This window comes from Cibotium barometz, chromosome 16 (genome assembly GCF_041138505.1).
Source record: "Cibotium barometz isolate CiBa-2024 chromosome 16, ASM4113850v1, whole genome shotgun sequence".
Taxonomy (NCBI): domain Eukaryota; kingdom Viridiplantae; phylum Streptophyta; class Polypodiopsida; order Cyatheales; family Cibotiaceae; genus Cibotium; species Cibotium barometz.
Window position 1 is genome coordinate 40,100,106 of NC_141061.1, and position 25,501 is coordinate 40,125,606.

Here is a 25,501-nt window from a genome sequence, read left to right on the forward strand (position 1 = left end):
TAGTATGCAGATGAAGGATGCAATTCAGCCCAATGTTCATGAAGTCCGTAAGGACACATTTGCAGAGCAGGATATGGGACAGATTAACCTGTTGGAAATGGAGAAGGGTGAGGTTTTTGGAATCAGCCCTGAAGAGTTTTCAGAAGATGAGGAGGAGGATGGAATTATTGACGATGCTGTGGATTGTGAGAGTGATGCTAATGTTGAGGAACCTGATGTGTTTGAGTATGGATATGACTTGGATGATCTCTTTGATTCAGAAATGAGTAATGACTTGCATGTGCCTGTACTTCAGTCAGTCAAGGTGGAGTGTGATGATCAAAATGTTACTAATGGAGATACTATGGATGAAGTACATATTGATGATCCGGGTGATGAGTTGGATATTGCAGCTTGTGGAAATTTGGATGATGAGCTGAATTGTATTCTTGATAATGCATTGGATGATCTGTTGGAATTGGCTTCCTTGGAGAAGATAACAAATACTTGCATACCAGTTGTGCAGGAAGGGAGTGATGATGTGACTGATGATGAGTTAGATGCTATTTTGGATGATGATGTGATAGATTTTGTATGTGCGGTTGCTGATCATAAGGTGTGTGTTTTTTGTCATGCCCAAGAGAATGAGTCGGTTGTCGGTAGTGAGAATGCATGTGAGACTATTGTTGTTAGTCGAGGGGACCAAGATGCTTTGCCTGGCAGTTAAGGAAGCTTAGACTTGGTAGAGATGCCTGTGCAAGATGTGGAGAATCTTGAAGGATCACCAATAGTCTTGAAGCTAGAGAAACTACAGGGAAGTGGCAATGATGAGTCTACAGTGCATGAAGTTGCTATGTTTGATGTTGATGGGTTGAAAGGAAATGAGTTTATGGTGGACACACCTCATGTTGATGCTCAACATATGGATGAGTGGTTTGGTTAGTCTTAGTTTGGCGGTTTGTCCAGAGGAAGAGTTGGAAGCCAATGATGTAGGTTGCAAATTGGATGACCATGAGATGGAAGTTGATCATTAGATGTTTGTTAATTCAGTATATGATTATGAGTGGGATTCAGATGTGTCAGAGAGGAGTAGAGGTGAGGAATGGTTGTTTCCATCACAAGATTATGTGAGCTGGTATGGAGGAGGAAATGCAATAGAATATATTGATGATGCCATATATAAAGAGCCCAGGGGGTTGCTGAAAATGGCAGATCGTAACAGGATGCATCAATGGTTATTTGACAGAGGAAAATGCTTGAAGAATTGGAAGGTGTATGCACCAAGATTTCTGTTTGATCTAGGAGGATAAATGGTCTCTATTTGTACAGTTGTGCTGGACATGAATGTCTCAGCAGAAACAGGGGGTTGCTAAATATGTGTGAAGTTTTTTGAAAACCTCAAACTCAACTTGTACATGTGTACAGTCATTCGGTCGCTCTGTATGTGTGTGTGTGTGATAGGATTATGTTGCTGCCTTGGGGGCTTGAGCAAGGGCGGGTGCGGAAAGAAGGGCGAAGAGAGAGAGAGAGAGAAATGAAATGTTATATTAACGTCTTCAAAAGGCCATAATGACCTATGAGACCAAAAAGTTACATCATGGTGGATCTGATACAATGTCTGGATAAAAAACCAGAAAATGAAAAATAAAGATGATACTACTGGCACCTAGAAAATGAAACTGGAACTGGAAGGTAAACAGAAACCCTTATAGGGTGTGAATATAGTGAGGGGGGGTACGCTATGGAGGTGAGTGGAGTATAGAGAGGGGATACAATATCATGTGGGAGAGAGAGAGAGAGAGAGAGAGAGAGAGAGAGAGAGAGAGAAATGAAATGAAAATGAAATGATATATTAACGTCTTCAAAAGGCCAAAATGACCTATGAGACCAAAAAGGTTACAACAATTGGTGGATCTGATACAATGTCTGTGTAAGGAAAGCTAAAAACAACTAAACAACTAACTGAAACTGAAACAACTGAGGAAAAGTATGGTACCAGGAGCTCCTAATGGATAACATCTGGGAGAAGAGAGAGAATAAAGGGAGGCGCAGCGAAGAGAGAGAGAGAGAGAGAGAGAGAGAGAGAGAGAGAGAGAGAGAGAGGTCTTGGGTCTCACTATTCTCTTTCTTTTGCAGTCTTACAGAGGCTATGGCCACAAGGTATGATATACTTGCTTGCTAGTTCATCAATGTTTGTTATTGAATTTCTTTAGGTCATTCAAAATGAAACTTCACATGCTTGTGGTAGTAGGGAATTGATTGTTTGTTGCATTAACATGATTGCGTTTTTGGTTATGACAAAACCGTGGAAACAAAAGTTCTGCAAATCAATCATAAGATACTTATGTGCTCAACGTACTCAAGTACAGGAGTATGTCAATTATACTAAAAGAAAGAAAAGAGCTGCGGAAAAGAGGGACTTACTAAAGTGGCGGTCATGTGAAATACATATCGAGAACTTTGAAGAGGTATACTAGGAAGAACCTTACTAGTGTTAATGGATTTGTAGGGTTGTACTTGAAAGTTAGTGGGTTGTTTAACATCATGCAAGTAATGTGTGCACTTTCGCAGCTGTACTGGTCCCATGGTTTGAGCTCATACAAGACACAAAGGAAATGGATGGGTGGTAAAAATTGTAACTACAAGGAATCCAAAGATTATGACGCGCATTTTGGATGCAAGAAGCAAAAGAGTAATCCTCCTCTCATTCGCATGCTCTCAGCCAGGATTGTTTCAAGCCATGCTTTACTGTACATTCTTGGCTTATGCTCTTATTTAACCAGAGAGCAGCTAGGTTTGACAAAATATTGCTGCTCATTGAACTTGAAAATGATGCCACTTCTGTAAAATTCTTCCCCCATTTTTAAATCTTTAGATTTCACAGATACCTCTTATTTTTTTTGAGATCGTTCTATTGGTAGGAAAAAGTACGAAAATCAACCCTATTGGGGTTGCACTAACAAACGCGTGGCTCTTCAATCACTTTGAAACACAGACTGGCATAATACAGAGAAGAGGAAGAGAGGAAAGACAGTGAAAGATTTTTGATTCTCTTTACCTAACCTACTGTATATTACTGAATTGAATAAAGCTGAAATATTTACAAGGAATCCTGCCAAATCTGCTTAAAACTGAACTGCATGCTAAGTTGACTGTGAACATTGCAAGAAACCCTCATGTAGTCTTCCCAATTGCTGAAATCTTCTACAATAGGAAGACATGGACTGATTTTCATTTTTTTGCTTCTATTTGGGCGGATGTGCCACTCTTGATTACTTGATCTTCTCCCTTTGCTGGTTGCACCAAGCGATGTAGAAGATGTTTAGAATGACTCAAGATGGGTCCCATATATAGAAAAAGTAGGCAAACTAGTTGGCTAACTTTGTCTTGTTTTGTTAATCTGTAATTGCAGTCACACATAGTTTCTTTTGTCCCTTTGGATTAGGGTTCACAACATGGGTGGATTATTTTGCTAAACCTTAACCTTGTCTAGTGACCTAACGATAATTGCTAGCCTGGCATGACATGCATTCAATGATTGATGATGGTGCATGCGGCATCCCTCTTGCAACTGTGGGAAGGGTGATCATCCCCAAATTGTGCCTGGAGCAGTCGATCTCTTACTCTAGAGTGGATGCAAGGGGAGAGACTCCGAATTTGATGCGATGCTGTCTCCAAATTATTTTAGCTGAATTCGCAGCTTGCCTTCTCAATACAAATCTTCATTTCAGCTGATCACATATTTTCAAAGAATACACATCGTGGAAGATAGATGGGAAACAGAGGCTACCATTGTTGGCATTTTTCTCCTCCATGCTGCCTGCTGCCTGCTGCTTCAGGAACAAAACAGTTGATGTGTGCATGTTACACAATGGATGACAGGTTCTTCTTAGGCTACCCTACCACCTTTTCAATATACAGAAATAGAGTCACTCTAGTCACCTAATTTGACCAGGCAGGAGCAAAACACTCTGATCACAGGTGACCTTTGGCAGCTTCATATCCACTGCCCAAATATCTAGAAATTCACTTGCCACATGCATGAAGAAATATTTCACGGGCAGCTTGATACTGGTTGCATGTAGAGACAAGCTGTACACCAAAGCTGACATGGGAGCATGGAGAAATGCGAAGTATGTGACACGCAAGAGGTGCAGACATGGTTGCTAGCTTGATAACTGGTCAAAAAGAAGGGTCTTACTGTAGACCGGCTGGAAATGTGCCTGGAGGATCTATCGCTCTAGGCATGCTAGTGATGCATATCCTCTTGCTTGGGTCCCGAAAAGTGGACCTTGAGGTAAGTATGTGCATTCACAATCTCGTGTTCAAGGAAATCTTCCCATGACTCGTGTGGAAAAGCATGATCTTGGTTTTTTCCAAGGTTCACTTTGAGGTCCCTCTCTTGGCAAAAGGTTCACAATGCATCTCAGTGTCATTGCAGGCCCTATGGTGTGATATCAGTACGTCATCATCCCTATCAAACAGGATGGAGAGTAGTCTTTTCTATAGTGGTTCCGTCTAACTGCATATCAATCAACTTGCCTAGTTGAGTACGAGTTCTAGCATTGAAACCTCCAGTTCAGTGTCATGTTGGAGAAATCTTTCTTGTATAGTGCAAGAAGCACTTGCTGGAACTTGATATCAACAAAAATATCATCCCTAGAAAATAGGATGGAGAGTAGACTCTTCTAGAGTTGCTCCATCTGATTGCATCCTCTTTATACTTCAATCAACTTGACTTGTCGAGTACGAGTTCTAGTATTGAAATCTCCCAATAAAATGACTTGTTCTTTCTTCTTGGAGAAATCTATCTTGTAAAGTGCAAAGAAAGGTGTACTCTGTTTAATCTTCTTATGGAGAAAGGGTGATCCACTTGAAGTCTTTGTGCTAGTTACAGCCAGTTGGGTTATATTAATTCAAGGATAGATCCTTCTATTAGTCAAAAGAAAACGTTTGCATGATGCAGACTACAACCCTCAATGGAGGCAACAAGATAGAAATGGTCCCTCATGCGAGGATTAGAGAAACTCAAAGAAGAATAGAAGAAGAGGGGGGGGGGGGGGGGGGGGGGGGGGGGGGGGCTCCCTTTTTGGCTGGCCGCACTCGGAGGGAGGCTACATACGAGGAAAGGGTGGAAAAAGCTATATAGTGGACCTGTACTACCAAATGAGCCCCCCCCCTCCCCCCCTCCCCCCGCAAAACCCACACGGTGAAAGAGGGCCTGGGCTCTTTGTGTAAGGAAGCTGCATGGTGCTGCTACATCCGATTTGAGTTGCCTGTGAGGTGCTTCCATCATCCCCAGAGGGTATTGATGATGTTCATCCAAATGAAGCATTTAGTTTCTGCCAGTGGGGTGACGGATCCCTCAATGCCAACAACACTACATCTGGCACAGCAAGTGTGTCAGGTGGCAATGTTGTTGATGAGCTCCCACCTCTTGCTCGCTAAAAACTTTGAAGTCTAGTGGGGCACCAGTATGGAGGAAGTAGGGATGGTTGAAATCCAAAAACGTGTTAGTATTTGTCATGACAAATACTGTCTTCGGCTGTTGTAGATGCTTCAGCTTTATCTTCTTCTTCATGCTCTTACACAAAATTTGCATGATCCTTTGATTCCTCTTTGGCCATCTTCTTAAAACGTGTCTTTAGTATGCCCAAGCTTTTTGCAATAGGTGCACTTGATGGTCCTCAGTCTAGCTGCTGCTCCGAACCCTAGGCCAACATTTGGTATCACAGTAGGTTCTGTTCCTGTGGCCAGAGCAGACCGCTGTCCTCATCCTCTATGCTGTCACTTTCGTGTTGTGCACCATCGTCTTGTTCGAAAGCTCCGCGTCGGCGACTCATTCTGCTCCTGTCGTCAACTCAGCTGCAGCCAGCAGCGCTAATGCCTAGCGAACCACCGCTGCCCAGCATAGCCGCGTTGAAGGCCTTTCCACACATGAAGTGCCTAGGAGAGGATGGTCTGCTGGTTTCCCTCTTCCTTTGCCATTGGGACCTCATGGGGGCTGCTTTCAATGAGGTTATGCAGACGTGCTTACTCCCCGAATGCATTTCCGAGGGTCTGATATGCCTTATCCCGAAGGAAGGTGGCAATTGCATGTATCCGATGGTGGAGACCCATCACTCTCTTAGGGATGGCATACAAGATCCTGCCCAAGGGGATCAGCCTGCGTCTTCAGTGTGACATGCACCGAAGCTCTGTCTTCTTTCAGCCCTAAGCACTGCATAGGAGCTCTTGATGCAAGGACAATCAACATAGACACACAGAGAGAGAGAGAGAGAGAGAGAGAGAGAGAGAGAGAGAGCGAGAGAGAGAGAGAGAGAGATGGTTGTGTATTCAGTATATTCATATAGTACAAAAAGGTGCATGTGTTCTGTGGTCTTTGGTCTTCCAAAAGAGGTACTCAAAAACCTATCTATGACCCAGCTCCATAGGGGAGAGAGATGATCTACAATGACTAATGTTATGCCTTTCTCTTGGCACACTTAATCAAGTGGCCAACCTGCTGCTGTCGGCCAGGTCCATGGACAACAATAAAACACATATATGCTGCCAACTTCGCCTTGTCCACTTGGCCGACTACTGTCCTCGCCCACATGGAGGTCTTTTGCATAAATCTGAGTGTCATGATTGTGACGTATGTATGTATCAGATACTCTCTTCATTGCTGATTCCTGTTGCAGATGCAAAGAGTAACCAGCCAAGGGAACCCTTACACTCGATTGGTTGCGACTCTTCGCCAAAGGATGTACATCTTCATCGAATAGCCACATCCCTTCGATGAATGGTTGTATCCCTTGATGAATGGTTGTGCCTCTACATCGAATAGACACATCCCTTAGCCTAAAGTTGTATCCTTTCGTCTATGGTCATGTCCTTTCGTCAAAGGACATGCCTCTTTAAATGTGTCTCTTCATCTCCTATATAAGAGACCTATTGTACTCAGTTTAATCAATTCAATTCAATTCAAGTCAATTCAGGTCTTCTCTCAAGTGTTCTCCTGAAGGCTTTTATTCTCTAAGTTAAGTACTTAAGTAGTAATTAGTACACAATATGAGGGATTAACAACATAATCCTACAGTGGTATCAAAGCAAAATTTTTCCTACCCGTGGGTTGTGAAGCCCTTACCCTCTCCGCGGCACTCCCTCGTCCACCCCTCTTCTCGGTGTTGTATGGAAGCAGCGGAGCGATGGTGGACTTGGCGTAAATTTTTGCCCATGGTGATGTAAAAAAAAAAAAAAATTCCACACCCATAAACACGCACTGTGTGTGTTTCAGAGAGGGAACCCTTACTGCATACCTGGATTACCCCCCTCCCTGCTGTGCCGGTGGTGGTAGTCGTTCGCTGCATGGTAGGAACCGCCCCCTCTCTGCTGAATATGGAGCACCCCCCCCCCTCGTCGCTTCGTTCGCTGCAGGCCGTGAGCCCCTTGCTTGCTTCGTGCAGCTGCCGGCCCTGAGCCCCTCGCCGCCGAATAGCACCCGTCCTCCACCTCTTCGCATAGTTGCTGGCGGCGCTTTTTTCGAAGCGGCGCACCCTTCCTCCGGTCGGCTCGAGGGCCGTCACCTTTACACCATTAAAAAAATAAATAAATAACATTGACACTTGGGTCTCTAATAAAAAAAAAAGGGGGCGTGCGCTAGTGTGAACCGAACCGCCCCCCCTTTCCATTGGCGATTCGGCAACCATCCGCCAACTACACGTTCGCTCCCCTTCCCCCGGCGATTCGGCGACCATCCTCCTCCTGGCTGTCAGTGGAATCTCCCGGCTCTGCCCACGCCACACCGTCTGTGCGCTCTCACCATGCACGTGCATGCTTCATGGACAATTTTCCAGAGGAGCCTTACATGCACATCTCCTATCTGAGTTACATCGACGAGATCCCCGAGGTTCTTCTTCCCGAACACAGCCCTCCTCCGGCCCCCACTCCAAAACCGGTGCCACTTCCCGCCGATGCTGGGTGGATTCCAAGTCTCCCAGACTCTCCTATCCCAGTAGTCCCGGCCTCACAGGTGTACCGCATACATGTCAGGAGCCCGCATGTAACCGAACCGGACATATGGGCGATCTGGACTATTTTCCTCACCTTCGAGCCACTGCACCTTACTCATTTCGAGTATTTTCTGTCACGGTACCCTCAGTTGGCACACTTTCTTCCAGAGTGTAGCGTGGATGGCCTCCGCAATATCTCCTCCACGCGCCCTCCTGTGACATTCTACTTCGAGATCTTCGTCCCCGATTATACTCCATTATCTCCGGTGCCCAGCTCTTTGGCGGAACCAAACGCAGAAGCGGAAGCAGACGGAGTAACCTCCGAGAACGATACGGAGGAAGTGGAGGATCCCAACTTCGAGTACGAGGATCTTGTTACTGTCTCTCCAGCCGCTGTTCCTTCCATCCTACATTTCGGGTGGACGTTTCTTGCTTCACCTCAGTACTCTCTCTCCGAGTTCTCCAGATGTTGACTTCGCACGACAACGTGCCACCCGTCGATCCTCAGATGGAGGCCTTGCAGATGACCACTCTTCAACAACAGATGGAGGACTTGCAACGGGCCCTTTTCGACGGTATGGCATCAATGCGATCACAAATGGAAGACATGCAACAACGGCACCAACACCAGCGCGAGGGATCCAGGAAGTCACAGTGAGCGCGTCGTTCACGTTCTCCAACATCATCATTATCATCCTCGGTGGGCCAGCAAGACGATCCCTCAACTCCTCCCGATCCGACCACCGACGTAGACAATGTTGAACTCAAACTTTTGTATAAATTAATGACCACAGTACAGACAAGAAAGATGGATATCAAGTTATCTGAGCCCTACAATGGCCGCCGCGATAAGCGGTTAATCGATCACTGGCTCTACAAGATGGAGGTTTATTTCTCAAATAGCGAATTGCTCGAAAAAAAAAAGGTGGCATTGGCCAATACCCTCTTGAAAGATACCGCCTTCCTTTGGTGGCGACGCAGGATTTCAGATGGCAAGTTTGATAAATTTCGGCGTGCTCTTCGCAAGGCTTTTGAGCGTGCCAATGCGAACTTTCATGCCAGGTCCTCCCTGCCGCCTAAGTCAAACTGGCTCCGTGGCTGCGTATATCTCAGAGTTTCAAAAACTGGCTGTCGAGATAGACACTCAGCCCCTCTGACCAGCTTCACAGCTTCATTGACGGGCTTGAACCCATGATCCAAGACGAAGTCCATAAGTACAATCCTGCCACCCTGGATGAAGCAATCTCGTATGTCGAGCGCATTAGTGATTACAGGCGTCCTTCCAGGAACTTTTTCTCCGGCGCCCGATCCAATGGTACTAGCCAACCCTAGCGTCCCAATCCTGGACAACCCAACTCTCGACGACCATATTCTAGACAACGGTCCTTCCGGTCGCGCTTTTCCGAGCAAGCTCCCGCGTCAAACACAAGATTCTCTCAGACCGAATTCTCTGGCAGCAGAAACCGAGATCGGTTCCGACAGGACCGTTGCAGCAATGATCAGCGCAACATCAAACGAGAAACCTCTTCCGGACAGCAAACCTCTTCATTGACTGCCACTTCATCCCAACCTAGTCGTCTAGGCCTCTGTACCATTTGTCCTAGCAATCACCGGTGGTATGAATGTCCTCAGCGCCCTAAACCCTCCAACACTCGGCGCAATTCTCAGGTGGACAGTTGCCACCATGCTGATCATGCTGTGAAAGACAAAAACAAACAAATAGCTTGGTCTGTTCACGTTTCCGATGAATCTTTCCAAGCAGGTCCTTAGTCTTCTGGGTTTCATTGGCGACCATCCCATCAATGTGCTGGTTGGACAGTGGCTGTTGCACTAATTTTGTGGGCACTTCTTTGGTTCACAAGCTTCGCCTACAAACCTGACATTTTGTGGATGCTTTTCAAGTAGAGCTTGCTGATGGTGGATGCCGTTGTCACATTATGACATGATACTGGGACAATCTTGGCTGTATCGATATGATCCAGTGATCAGCTTTCGTTCTCATTCAATCCAGTTATACCATGATGGTCGAGAGCTAGAATTTCGTGGCCTTTTTAGTGCCAAACCCATCACTGTTGTTTTTGCCTTGCAAGTCAAATGCCTCGTTCGCAAACGTGACTGTACAACATCCTTGGTCATGTTACGGGAGATTGAAGTAGAAACTAGTGAGCAATCTCAAGCCTTGCCATCAACAACTGCTTACTTGGAGCAACCCTTCTTCTGGCCTTTTCAGGATCTGTTTCCGAATGATCTTCCGACGACTTTGCCTCCTCGTCGTCCTGTGGATCATGCGATTGATCTTATCCCAGGTCAACCTCCTCCAACCCGAACTCCAGACCGTGTTTCTTACTCTGAATCTCAGGAGATACAAAGGCAATTATAGGAGTTGCTGGACAAAGGTCACATCCGTCCCAGCAAAAGTCCCTTCGGAGCCCCGGTTTTGCTTGTCAAAAAGAAGGATGGATCAATGTGGATTTGCATTGATTACCGTGCTCTCAACAAGCTGACAATCAAGAACAAATTTCCGTTGCCTCGCATCGATGAGTTGTTACCAATTGCTTGGTGCAAAGGTATTTTCCAAGATTGATTTGAAGTCCGGCTATCATCAAATTCGTATCCGTAATGGTGATGAATACAAGACAGCCTTTGGGACAAAATATGGCCATTATGAATTCTTGGTCATACCTTTTGGGTTAACCAATGCCCCGGCCACTTTCATGACCCTGATGAATGAAATTTTTAGGCCGTACTTGGACAAGTTTGTGATTGTTTATCTCGATGATATTCTGGTTTTTAGCCGATCTATGGTCGATCACAAAGAGCATTTACAGATTGTCTTTGAAGTACTACGCACCAATATGCTATACATCAACAAGAAGAAGAGCGAATTTTTCAAGACAGTCACGACCTTGTGTTTTTCTTTGGACAAGATGCAGGTGTGCACGGGGACATGGTGGACAGTGTGAATGGCATCAGGTTGGAGTCAAAAAGTAAACCCATGTGTGGGACAACCCCAAGTGTGAAGGGGGCCAAGTGATTAAAGTCTCCCATGGGGGCAAAGGGTTTTGGTGGGGACAAAGGTTTAAAAACCTTTAAAAATTATTATAAAGCCCTTCATTAAAGAAAAACATGGCCCATATGCTATTTTGGGGCCACGTGTGCTTTTTGGGAAGAAGAGGGGCTGGCAGGCAAAGGAGGCGCCTAACTCTTGAGGAAGCGTGTGGCTTTTTCATGGGAGAAGTGGACTGCATGCTGGCTGCGCACAGAAGAGCCTGTGCAGAACTGTACGACTGCTGGAGGTACAGTGTACGGCTGCTGTGCAGGTACAGGCTGTGCAGGTACAGGCTGCTGCAAGTGCAGATTCAGGCGGTGCAGGTACAGGCGGCGCAGGTCAGGGCTGCTGCAGGCACAGGTGGCGCAGTCAGGTACAGTTGCAGGTACAGTCCACGTGGCAGCTGTACGGACAGCTATACGGACAGGACAGAAACAGGCGCCTATTGAATCCCTCTTTCCCCTTTGCTTTTGGCATGAAGCTGGCTGGTTGCGCTGCTGTCCATACAGGCAGAGTTGGACACAAAGGCGTGGACTGTAGAACAAGAAGGCAGGACACAATGGGGCTTTACCTCGTGTCTTTTTCTCTTTTGTGGAAAGCGACATAAAGATTGTAAGTCTCTCTTTCTTTGTGAGCAAGTGGGACTGCAGGTGATGTCCTTCGGAGTCTCTCTTTTCACTGGCTCAAGGCTGTTCCAGAGTGGTTATCTCTAGCCCTTTGTGAGAGGAAGGGTTTGGCAGTTCAGAGGGTGGAAACAGGACTGTTTATGGGCTGTTTTTGTTTGGTTGCAAATTCAGCTATGTGCTTGGGTTTTTGGCTGCAAGTACAGGTCATTTGGTTATGTTTCTTGGCATGGGAGTGATGCAAGTTCGCATGGCTGCGTGCTCATGGAGCAGATTGTTTTCTTCCTGCTAGAAAGGAACAGTGGGACCTACAGTTATGGGCATCTCTATGTTGCCAGATGTTTCATGAGGGAACAGGTAACTAGATGTATGGAAACAGGACAGAAGTTTCAAAGGGAAACATGCCTAAGGGTTTCATGTGGAAACAGGTCGTAGGTTTCTCGAAGAGACATGTTTTTGGGTTTCTCCAGGAGATGGGTCACATGCAGGCAGAAGGTACAGGACTGGACACATGTTTGGTACAGCCTTGCTACTGATTGGGCAGGGGACAGGGAATCCATGACAGAGATGGATAGTACCCTTGGAAGGTAGAGAGGGTTTGTACAGGTGTGTCAACTGTATGGTATGCTGTGCTGTGATACTCTTTTGAGAGAGTTTGGGAGTCTGTGTTGTGATGTAGGAGCACTGGATGTGTCAGGGTGTGATGCTGTTCATAGTGTGAGAGGCTATGGATGGTTGTGGCAGCCTTGATCATGGGAGAAAGCTTCTGTATGCAGACTCAATGTGAGAGAGTCTTTCGATGTGAACATTGGTTGGACTTGTTTGTGGATGCCGAGTGGACAAGAAGCCAGATGCAGGTTCTTTGTAGGCTTCAGGGGTTCTACTGTGATGGCCGAGTTCCCAGCCTTATATTGTAATCAAAGCTCTTATAATCAATTAAAGAAATACCGCAAGGGGTGCCACTGCGATTTGGGGCCAATCGGTGTCCGTGTACTATTTGCAGGAGCACTCTAGCTCCCCTTGTTTGTTTTCCTTTTCTAGGTCCTCAATGGTGTTGAAGTGTTTTATGTGCGAGTGTTTGTTTCACCGCCCTTTGCTTATCTGAAGGCCGGTTACAAGGTTCCGTTGCCGGGACACATCGTCGACTTTCTCAAGGAGGCGAGCTCGTGGTTGTCTCATGAGAGTCACATCAAAAGCTTCAACATGAGGAAAGTGAAAAGGAAGTGCAGGACACAGTACATGATTTTGTGTCTTTGCCTATATGAGGTGAAGAGCAAGAGCTGAAGATGGAGTTCAGGAGAAAAGACACCAAGGACAAGACAAGAAGTAGTTGGCCAGGAACAAGAAGCAGTTGAAGTGTTATGGTGCAGGAGATGCGTTGAAGGCTATGGCTTTCGACAGTTTGTCACCAGTGGTATCTTCATAGAGGCTTCATGGGTTCGGAAGACAGTTTCTTTCTATGTTTAGCAGTGGTGATCTACTATGCTTCATCGAGGACTTGTGCTTATCACTTGGGTGGAGTGCAAGCAGGTTTTGGGTGCCTGAGGATGTATCAGATGAGGCTCAGACGGAAGCGGAGGAACTTGACGATGTTCTTATTCCCGAGCAGATACTGGCACATAAGGAAAGAAAGGTACAGGGTAAGGTTTCCCGTCGCTATCCTGTGAAGTTCAAGAGCTGTTCACTAATGGATACGAAGTGGATGGAGGAGGTTCACTGATGGATGCGAAGTGGATGGAGGAGGGTGACTTAGCAGATTCACCTCAGGAGTTGCAGCTTTATCTTGATGCCTATGAGTTGGAGTCGACTCTTGTTACGGCTCATTCAGGTTCAGCAGAGCATAGGTCTGGAGTATTGCCTGATGCTCAAGAGGGGAGTAGCACCTCCGCTCCCTTGTTACAGACAGGCTCATTTGTTATCTAGGAGTCGCTTGGTGACATCTTTGTATTCACCCGAAGGTACTGAGGCTGACAGTACATCTGCTTATGGGACTTCTATGATATTGTGTACTAGTCACATGAAATGGTAAAGTTGGCAGTCGCGCGCACCTTGAACTCTAACTGCAACTATGGATAACTCTATGGAGGACATAAGTCTTGCGAGCAGTCCTAGAGTTGGTTTGATTCATGGAAATATGGATCGAATTCTATTAGTGCATGTATGCATACACTTTTTGAGGTAGAGGTATTTTTGTATTCTGGTGCCATTGGATCCTGGTACCATTGAGAATACATTGGGAAATACTCTGCATTGTGTCATCTGCTGCATGTATGTTGGTATGATACATCAAGTGCTTTATTATGTTCAAGGATGCACCACTGGGTGTGACTCCTGCGGGATGGCCATGAGACATATGTGGGAAAGTACTTAGTGGATGTAGTGTTTGGATGCATTGAGTGCTTGCATATGCTCACGTGGCAGCTGTACGGACAGCTGTACGGACAGCTGTAGGGACAGGACAGAAACAGGCGCCTATTGAATCCCTCTTTCCCCTTTGCTTTTGGCATGAAGCTGGCTGGTTGTGCTGCTGTCCATACAGGCAGAGTTGGACACAAAGGCGTGGACTGCAGAACAAGAAGGCAGGACACAACGGGGCTTTACCTCGTGTCTTTTTCTCTTTTGTGGAAAGCGACATAAAGACTGTAAGTCTCTCTTTCTTTGTGAGCAAGTGGGACTGCAGGTGATGTCCTTCGGAGTCTCTCTTTTCACTGGCTCAAGGCTGTTCCAGAGTGGTTATCTCTAGCCCTTTGTGAGAGGAAGGGTTTGGCAGTTCAGAGGGTGGAAACAGGACTGTTTATGGGCTGTTTTTGTTTGGTTGCAAATTCAGCTATGTGCTTGGGTTTTTGGCTGCAAGTACAGGTCATTTGGTTTTGTTTCTTGGCATGGGAGTGATGCAAGCTCGCATGGCTGCGTGCTCATGGAGCAGATTGTTTTCTTCCTGCTAGAAAGGAACAGTGGGACCTACAGTTATGGGCATCTCTATGTTGCCAGATGTTTCATGAGAGAACATGTAACTAGATGTATGGAAACAGGACAGAAGTTTCAAAGGGAAACAGGCCTAAGGGTTTCATGTGGAAACAGGTCGTAGGTTTCTCGAAGAGACATGTTTTTGGGTTTCTCCAGGAGATAGGTCACATGCAGGCAGAAGGTACAGGACTGGACACATGTTTGGTACAGCCTTGCTACTGATTGGGCAGGAGACAGGGAATCCATGACAGAGATGGATAGTACCCTTGGAAGGTAGAGAGGATTTGTACAGGTGTGTCAACTGTATGGTATGCTGTGGTGTGATACTCTTTTGAGAGAGTTTGGGAGTCTGTGTTGTGATGTAGGAGCACTGGATGTGTCAGGGTGTGATGCTGTTCATAGTGTGAGAGGCTATGGATGGTTGTGGCAGCCTTGATCATGGGAGAAAGCTTCTGTATGCAGACTCAATGTGAGAGAGTCTTTCGATGTGAACATTGGCTGGACTTGTTTGTGGATGCCGAGTGGACAAGAAGCCAGATGCAGGTTCTTTGCAGGCTTCAGGGGTTCTACTGTGACGGCCGAGTTCCCAACCTTATATTGTAATCAAAGCTCTTATAATCAATTAAAGAAATACCGCAAGGGGCGCCACTGCGATTTGGGGCCAATCGGTGTCCGTGTACTATTTGCAGGAGCACTCTAGCTCCCCCTGTTTGTTTTCCTTTTCTAGGTCCTCAATGGTGTTGAAGTGTTTTATGTGCGAGTGTTTGTTTCACCGCCCTTTGCTTATCTGAAGGCCGGTTTCAAGAACCATGTGGAATATCTTGGTCACATCATTTCTGGTAATGGGATTGCAGGAGATCCTAAGAAGATTCAGGCAATTGTGGATTGGCCTTTGCCTCTCACCATTTCAGATGTTCGATCTTTCTTGGGACTTGCTAACTTTTATCACAGCAAGGTGCATAGGTTTTCAGAGATTGCTGCCCCTTTGACAGAATTGACAAAGTTGGACAAACTTCAGTGGTCTTCTGAAGCTGAACAATCCTTCAATGATCTCAAGCATGCCTTGACGACAACCCCGGTCTTGGCCATTGCAGATCCCACCCAACCCTTTGATGACAGATGCCTCAGATCGTGCTTCTGGTGGAGTTTTGATGCAGAATGATTGTGTCATTGCTTTTGACAGCAGGAAATTTTCAGCCATTCAAAGCAGGTATCTTGTGTATGATAAGGAGTTTTTGGCAATCGTGCATGCTTATCGGACTTGGAGACATTATCTTCTTGGAGCAGATTCAGTTGTACGTACAGATCATCAATCTCTGACATATATTTTCACTCAACTTGTTATGAACTCTCGACAAGGCCGATGGGTTGAATTCTTGGCTAATTTCCACATGATTATCTAGTATGTTCCTGGTCTTCAGAATGTGGTTGCGGATGCTTTGAGCCGCATGCCTCGAGCCACTAATTTTGCCATCACAGATGTGCAAATGGAAATCCCTGCTTGTTTCAAAAATGAGTATTTGACTGATAGAGATTTTGGAGATGCGTTCCGTGCTCTCAAATCTTCTAATCCCAGTCCTGCAGAAATGAACATGTTTGCAGTCTACACCATCATGGATGAGTTGCTGTTCTTTTCTGATCGCATTTGTGTGCCTCACAATACTTCATTGTGGAAGATTCTCATTCAAGAGCATCATGAAGTTCCTTATGCTGCTCATCCTGGTATCAACAAGACATATCGGCTTTTGTCTGCTACATACTTCTGGCCTCAGATGCAGTAAGATGTTATCAAATTTGTCAAAGCTTGTCATTCATGTCAGATAATGAAAGCATCTCGACAACTTCCTCAAGGGTTACTTCAACCGTTGCCAGTTCCCAATGAGAGATGGGAAAGTATCAGTATGGATTTTATTACCACTTTGCCTCGTTCATCCAAAGGCAATGCTCAGATTCTTGTGGTGGTTGATCGATTTTCCAAAATGGCGCATTTCGTTCCTTGCAAGAAAGCTGCTTTAGCCCTAGATGTGGCGTCATTGTTCGTGCAACATGTCTTCAAATTGCATGGTTTGCCGAAGACCATCTCTGACAGAGATCCAAAGTTCACTGGACATTTTTGGACGTCTTTGTTCAAATCTCTTGGCATGAATTTGTTGTTCAGTTTAGCCTATCATCCTCAAATAGATGGTCAGACTGAAAGAGTCAATTAGATTTTGGAAGAAATGATTCGATATTACATTCAATCCCGTTTGGCATCATGGGAAGATTATTTGCCACTCGTGGAATTTGCTTAGAATAATTTCCATCATTCAACAATTGGATTAACTCCATTTCAAGCAACATATGGGCATACTTCTCTTGTGCCTACAAACTTTGTTTTACAACACAAAGTGGCATTGGCAGATCAGTTGGTTCAGGAGATGCAAGATGTGCTTGTGCAAGTTCGAGATAAATTGGTCCATTTGCAACAAACATATAAAAAACAAGCCAACAAGCATCGTCGACATGCAGATTTTCAAGAAGGAGATTTGGTCTTGTTATATGTGGCACCTCACCGCTACAAAACAGTGAAGTCAGTTTTTCCAAAGTTGCGACCTCGCTTCTATGGGTCTTTCAAGATTCTTAAGAAAAATTCAGTTGTCAATTACAAGTTGGAACTTCCACCTTCATGGGGGAAGGTTCATCCGACTTTTCACATTTCTTGGCTCAAACAGTATGTTCAAGGAGATTCGCCTGTTCCAGACTTATCTTCATATGTACCAAAAATTGAAGATGACCATATTATCCTTGTTCCAGAAGTAATTCTTGACGTACGACAGAAGGAAACAAGAAGAAAGTTGACTACAGAATTTCTTGTGAAGTGGATGGATTTGGATGAGTCTGATTCCACTTGGCAAACAGATGAAGAAATGTAGCAGTACCCTAATCTTCTTCAGGAGTTCTTTGACAAACGGATGTCTATCATTTGACACATGGGTTTTATTTTAAATGGGAGGGAATGTCACGATTGCGACATATGTATGTATCAGATACTCTCTTCATTGCTGATTCCTGTTGCTTGCAGATGCAAAGAGTAACCAGCCAAGGGAACCCCTACCCTCAATTGGTTGCGACTCTTCGCCAAAGGATGTACCACTTCATCGAATAGCCACATCCCTTCGACGAATGGTTGTATCCCTTGATGAATGGTTGTGCCTCTACATCGAATAGACACATCCCTTAGCCTAAAGTTGTATCCTTTCGTCTATGGTCATGTCCTTTCGCCAAAGGACATGCCTCTTTAAATGTGTCTCTTCATCTCCTATATAAGAGACCTATTGTACTCAGTTTAATCAATTCAATTCAAGTCAATTCAGGTCTTCTCTCAAGTGTTCTCCTGAAGGCTTTTGTTCTCTAAGTTAAGTACTTAAGTAGTAATTACTACACAATATGAGGGATTAACAACATAATCCTCACACTGAGCCCTAATCTAATGTTTATCCCTGCCCACCAGGGATTAGCCTTTGTTTAGGCATGTCCATGTGCATGCACATGACATCCCCTCATGCTAAACTTGATGATGGGATTCCAACCTTTGACCCTGGATGACTATCATCATCCCTTGTCTCCACATATGGTCTCCCATACTTGCCATCCTTCCCGTCATGGCAACCATTTCACGGAAAACCTTGCCCTGTCTCTATTTCCACTCCAATCCCTTCTTCTTGAAACTGATCCTGGCACCCTTGGCTCCACCCCTTGGATGAACATCATTGGTTAGAGTTGCTCCATAAAAGCTTTTGGGGGCAGCTCCAACTGGCTGCCAACTCTCATGAAACCCTCCCCTTGGGTTTGCCTGACACCAACCAGCTTCAAGGTGGTCTTGACACATGCTGAGCTACTCTCCTTGGACCTGTGCACTTCTCCTAGGACACCAACAACACTTGGCATAGCTGAGCCTGATGCTCTGATCCACTGTGACATGCGTGGAAGCTCGGTGTCTTCTTTCAACCCTAAGCACTTCATAGGAACTCTTGATGCAAGAACACAGTGTATTCAGTATATTCATTTAGTACAAAAAGGTACATGTATTCTGAGGCCTTTGGCCTTCCAAAAGAGGTACTCAAAAGCCTATTTATGACCTAACTCCATAGGGGAGAGAGATGATCTACAATGACCAATGTTATGCCTTTTATAGGCTCTTGGCACACTTAATGAACTAGCCGACCTGTTGTCGGCCAGTTCCATGGACAACAATAAAACACATGCTGCTGACTTCATCTACATCTACAGGCTCCTGTCCACCTAGCAACTGCTATCCTTGCCCACGTGGAGGTCTTCTGCATAAATCTAAGCCCTAATCTACTGTTTATGTGCTGCCCACCAGGGATTAGCCTTGGATTAGGCATGTCCATATGCATGCACATGACATTCAGCCTTCCCTCCTGGATTCGATCCATGCTACCCAGATTGGCTTCATCCGGCATCGCAACATCTTGGATAATATCTTCAACTTTTGGGAGGGGACAACTATATCTAGACTTGGGGGGAGGATATGGCTGTTTTGCTTCTTGACTTAAAGAAAGCATATGACAGAGTTGATTGGGCTTTTTTGGAGGGGACTATGATGAGACTTGGATTCTCACACGCCTAGATCTAGGGAGTTGCGACCCTCTACAAGGGAGTCCACAGCTAGGTCCTTTAGGGCTGCGGAGGAGAGGGCTTTGCCATTTCCCGCTTGGATGTGCCAGGGATGCCCGCTTGCACCATTCTTCTTCCTTTTCATGGCTAAGTTATTTTCTTCATGTGCATGATACAGGCCTCCGGGGGTTGCACTTGCCCATTTGCATCGTGGAGGAGTTACTGGATGGAGAGTTTGCAGATGACATCGCAGCATACCTCACGGGTTCGGAAGGGAACCTCCGCTGCTTTGTAGTAACGGTTGAGTTCTGCTTGGCTTTAGGTGCGAGGATCAACTGAGACAAGTTGTGTTCAAATTGATCCCTCATGACATAGCTGTGCAGCTTGGATGCCAGTTTGGCATCGATATTTTAGTTCCCCATTGTTACGTACCTAATGTTAATCCTCAGGATTAGTGGTCTAATCCGGTAGGATTTAGGGAGCATTGGGGTTAGGGAAAGCAGGCTGATCATGCGGCTAAGGCTCATGGTTAATAATACCAAGTAAACTGGCTATTTATTACCTGGCTATTATTTATAATAGCAGTAGCCAATATATAAGTGACTTCTGGGTTCATTATTATGTTTCTTGACTATTGGTCTCTGTGATGGACCAAGATTACCATCGGGAACATGATTGGATTCGACGGATCACGGATGATCATGCCGAAGGCCTCAATAGGCAGGCGTTGGTGGTATACCAGCGCTGACTACCATGATTCATGGGATTGGAGCCATAGCCTCCAGCTCGGGATGGAATCTACGGTTGGGAGGTAAGCTAGCCTGCACCTCTTCTATTGGTACTAATGTGGTTGTTTGTGTTTAGGGAGATCTTGGTGGATCTCACAGTTGGTATCGGAGAAATCCTTCGCGGAAGCAGGAATAAGGCTTGCATGTCTTTCTATTGCTTTTCAAGTTTGCGTTGGACTCAGGTATCTCTCTCAGTCACCATATCTATGTTTGATTTGCAAGAAAGAAGTATGTGTTTTTGATGGTTGCTTGCATGATAGAACTTTGTGGATTCTAGGCGCACATGAGAGAGAGAGAGAGAGAGTGAGTGAGTGGTATGTATGCGTATGTGCAAGAAGGGGGGGAAATCTGTCCCGGAAACCCGAAACACGGAACGCCTAATTGGAGCATGTTTTTCTTCTTGTCGCACATATAAGATAGAATATTTAAAAGATTCATCCAAAGTTTTTATGCTTTTATGTAAAGAAGACGTAACGGCTGCCAATCTATTTATATACCATGATTATTTTTTATCCTACATACCGAGTTATCTAAACATTTGCAAGCATGATAGCTTTCAGTGTGCTTTCTATAAGAATAAAAGAAGTGGAGCCATCTCCTCCCATTTGTTTGTGGAAGAATGGAAAAATAAACCAGTACAATTTACTCCTTTGTGTAATAATTCAAAAATGGAGCCATGCCCTTCTACTCATTTGTTGCACCACCATCTCTTGATTTAACATTTGCTTAGATAATGAGGTATTGTCAATTGACAATGCTACACCCTAGGAGAGCAAAATTCTCACGCCATGATTTGAAACCGTGTACGTGTTGCTAACCACAACACTAGTCATGCACACAAATCATGATAATAAAGGTTTTGCTTCTTCAAACCTTGAAGTGATGACTATTCAATGTCCTATGCATGTGTTCAAATGGTGTTTATTTAAACACCTTATGATTCGTCTTATCACATGAGAATATGAAGGGTTATGATTTTTGATTGAGATTGAAATGAGGCGTCTCACAAGTTATTCTACATTTGCTTGTAAGGTGAAGATACGCCACACACCTCTGGTGAATACGTGCTGTAGCAACAGGTTGTACAGGTTTTATGCATGGGTTGTAGTGCGCTTTTGTAGCTATGGATCATGTGCATAGGAGTTGCCTATGGGAACACGTGCATGAACTGCATGGGGTGCCAAGCAAGTTTGCAGTAGAAAAAAATGCAGCCGCATGGGGCTGATGCAAATTTGGGGGCCACATTTTTTTAAAGGAAAAAGCATGTTGTTATTTTTATATTTAAAAAGCAACAAGGTCATGTTTTTTTGGAAATAGGGATATTTTTATCCTACTTAAAAAGCGGGACTAAAGCAAACTTTTCTAACTCGGTGAGTGACGAAACTTTGGAGACAGTCTTCATGTGGATACACAAGGTTTCCGATTCTCGTGTGTGGAGTATAGGTAGGCAGTGCTTTTTTTGCATATTCTCTCGTGTTTTCTCATGTGAATGCGTAGGTTTTCTCTCTTTAAATGCGAAATGATAGAATCAGTCACATAGGTTATCTTGTGATAGCAGTCTTCATTCTCCGGTTTTTATCTCTTACCCATGGCTGAATGGCTCCATCTTGGTGAGATGTCTACGACCATGAGGAAGACGATCTCGTAGGTTAGGGGCTTATATGGAGGTTCAGCGGGACATGGTAGAGGGGGTGTTGGAGAAAACTTACTTCGAGGGGAAGATAGTCAAATTGCTAGCTTAGTTCCATGCTAGTATTCAACTCTTGTGGGAACTGGTGATAATCCTTCAAGAGGGCAGTGGTTGGTTCAGCCACTACTTATGAGGGGTCTTCTTACGGGAGCAACCTTTACGGGGTGGAGAGAACAACATAATACCTCATACCTAGGGGATAACTTCCCAACCTTCCCCACGTCTCAGAACTCCTAGCTACTCTCAAACAAACCATTCCAGTGGGTACCTCCCTCGGTGAATGCCTCCTATCAAAATATAACCATGCTCACTAACTAGCTATCCTCTTGGAAATCTCCAGCCGCATCAATCCAAATACCCTTAGGTCCCAAAGTTACTGGAGATGAAGGTTGAAAACTGAACATCAGCATACTCAGACTGTGAGCAGTATCCGAATGCTAGAACAACATTGACAAAGCATATGCCATATGGATGTACCTCTCCCAATCAGATGGTCACCTAGAGATGTATGCAAGTACTTCCCTATCCGAGAATCATATAACTAATAGGTATCTCTGCACTCTCGTCATAAGTAACCTTAGAGAATGCTTCTATCAGGACTGTGTTCAATCCAGAACACCACTGATAAAAACCCTCTAGTGCAAGTCAATATTTGTCAATGCAAACCCATGCAATGACTCGAAACCATCCGCTCTTTTTAGGGTTAATTGCTCCTAGAGATTGAAACCATAGATAAAAACCCTCTAGTGCAAGTCAATATCTGTCAATGCAAATCCATGCAGTGACTACAAACCATCTGTCCTTTTCCTAGGTTAACTGCTCCTAGAGTTTTACCTTCAAGTTCTGAAGTCTTAGGGAAACCCAGGCTATCGAAACCCGCACTAAACTTAACCTAGTTGTTGCCAGGAGTCCTATGCTTGCAATGACTACAAACCATCTGCCCTTTTCCAGGGTTAGTTGTTCCTAGGTTTATACCTTCAAGTTCTAAGGTCTTAACCTTAGGGAAACTCGGGCTATCAAAACCCGCACTAAACATAACCTAGTTGTCGCGAGAAGTCCTATGCTTAGCATCATCATAGGCGAATTTGACCAAATCATATGGTCTCCTTTTGCCAAATGCGTACAACATTTTTTACCAAAATATGATATATCCTCTTTGCTGCCTGACAGACTGAGGACAATCATCATGAGCAAGAACTCAACCCAGTCAATCTTGACTACCTGATGTTACCTAGAAACTTCAAATTCTGCCCAACCACTATGTCAAGCATCACAATGTTACTAGGACCAAGTCGAACTAGTATAACCCCACTAGCCAGCACCCTACCACACAGTCCTAGATAACAAATCCAATAACTGTATATTTGCCACATTTGGGGATAGAGCTCATACTTCATGAACAAAGGCAAGTAAAACATCAGTTTACCATCCAGCAATCATAAGTTCTGGATCACATTGGAGGTTAAAACATCTACCTCACCGAAAAACCGTAAACCGCACATGAAGTAGACCCTAGTGTCCCATACCACCACGATATGCTCCATATATGTTTTACAAATCAACTCACCAGTCTGCGACCCTGAATATTTAAGTTGCTGGCGATATCCAGCACACAAACTAACCCTTCACAAAAGCACAAAAGAATAAATCTATCCATTAAATCCACTGAAATGCCATTAGTGATAAGATCTTTGAGTATGGATCTATGCAAAATATATGTGTATGCCTCAAGATCCATTGGTAACCCAACCGGTTTCCCAACACCACTCAGAATAGGCAAAACATAACAGCTTCACCATACTAGCGACCAAACAAAGAGTTTCACCACCCCAATCCTAGATCCAATCAAAGATGCAATCAATCCACAAGAGCACTCCAATCATCTGCAATCCCCAATCGATTTTTCCCTCTTCCCTGTAATTGATTCAGAAATCAACGCGTCTCACCTTCAATTAACTAACACCCAAATAGAAATATGGATGCCTCTGGAAATCCAATATGCAGCATATCCTAGCATCGCATGCCACCAAGATATACTTCATAGAAGACTTCCTTTAGACCCGTAAGTCCACGTTAGAGTGATCAATTCCTTTAGACCCATAAACCCAAGTTAGAAAGATCAATTCCTTCTTGGACACGGTCTTGATACAACTAGACTCCTACCTGAACGTGAGCCACTTTCAGGTTAGACCCCCACATAAATTTGCCAATACAACATTTCCTAAGACCTCCAATCTTGGGACTACCATAAGTTCTTAACACTGAAAAAAATGACAAACTATGTCAATACCCCAACGAACATTGTGCCTGTAGTTACTCACTAGCATTGAGCACAGCCATAAATGGCTACCCAGTCTCCCAGTACTGCTACCACAGAAAAGTCCTACACAATAATCTCTGAAAAGCAGAGACAACTCGTCATGCCAATCAAAGTACCCATGGACAACTGCCCAAATAACAAGAGAAGAATCCTAGGAAATCTCAAATATTACTTAGAACAGAATCACACTACTCGTAAGAGACGATAACTCCCAACACAACGAAGCTCCCAATTGTACTGAGGAAACTCACCACTTTTCCAGCCTTTGTATCCGCCCACTCCAATGTGCCTGCCCTATCCAGTAGATCCAAAATCCTTGGATAACCAACTTCTATCAAAGAACCTCTTCTCACATAACGAAGCGATAGCATCTCTCGTCTAGAAACACTAAGACGAGACTAAGTAGAGAAAGTCCCGTGAGGAGCCATACAACAAATGTACAAATACCAATAAAACTAATACACCTCAAGGAAAATCGATTGGAGAGAGGCCCATCCTCCACATGCAGATAACTATAACCTGCATCTTCGGAGGTTTGACAGAAACTCAGTACGAAGGGCTTTATGTGAATATATGCTCTTATGTGTGTGTGTGTGAGAGAGAGAGCATATCTTGATGCAGAGTTCTACACCCACTATTGGGCACTGATGACGTTAGTGGGGATGTCGTAGTATCTAGTCCATACTATGCATAATAGAGTTGATAGTTATATAGTCTTGTGGGTTGACTACCATGACTATATAACATGCACGTTTCTAAAAGGTGAATTTGGGCATGTTCCTAGATTCATATGGGTGTATAATTCGTATTAGGGGACATGCATATTTCACATTGTGAAGTTTTTGTCCGAGTTGCGGCCAATTGATATTGTGCTTATTCTTTCTATCTTTAGCAATACATTTGCCCTATCAACTACTTATTTGATGTACTAATTCTTTCTATTTGCTACTTTCCTTAGTGCTAGGCTTCATTATGGCTGAGTCTGCCTTGCATCTCCGGAGGTTTGACAGAAACTCAGTACGAAGGGCTTTGTGTGAATATATGCTCGTGTGTGTGTGTGTGTGTGTGTGAGAGAGAGAGAGAGAGAGCATATCTTGATACAGAGTTTTACACCCACTATTGGGCACTAATGACATTAGTGGGGATATTGTAGTATCTAGTCCATACTATGCATAATGGAGTTGATAGTTATATAGTCTTGTGGGTTGACTAACATGCACGTTCCTAAAAGGTGAATTTGGGCATGTTCCTGGATTCATCTAGGTATATAAAGCTATCTCATGTGACCATAGAGAAATCACATCAGTGTATTAAATCACATACGTGAATTGGTCTTGATCGTAGTCAAGACTCATGCTCCCCATGGCTGAGCCACAAAATTACCACCATATCTGGAGCCCCACTAAACCCCAGCGTAGAGTCGTAACCTCTACCAAAGGATGCTCAAAAAGTACCTCCAAGAGTACCGTGCACT

General features: G+C 44.6%; 1 protein-coding gene across 3 annotated transcripts in view; it reads left to right on the forward strand.

The window, feature by feature from the left end:
- LOC147630643 (uncharacterized) overlaps nucleotides 1-25,501 on the forward strand; it is a 37,981-nt gene that overhangs the window by 5,985 nt on the left and 6,495 nt on the right. For 2 of the 3 annotated variants that reach the window (XM_086810574.1, XM_086810573.1), the window contains exons 2-4: nucleotides 2,116-2,139; nucleotides 2,298-2,447; nucleotides 2,551-2,671. In XM_086810574.1, the coding sequence (XP_086666700.1) occupies nucleotides 2,116-2,139; nucleotides 2,298-2,447; nucleotides 2,551-2,671 (295 nt within the window). The remainder of the gene's footprint in view (nucleotides 1-2,115; nucleotides 2,140-2,297; nucleotides 2,448-2,550; nucleotides 2,672-25,501) is intronic. The other variant, XM_086810575.1, reaches the window with a different exon arrangement.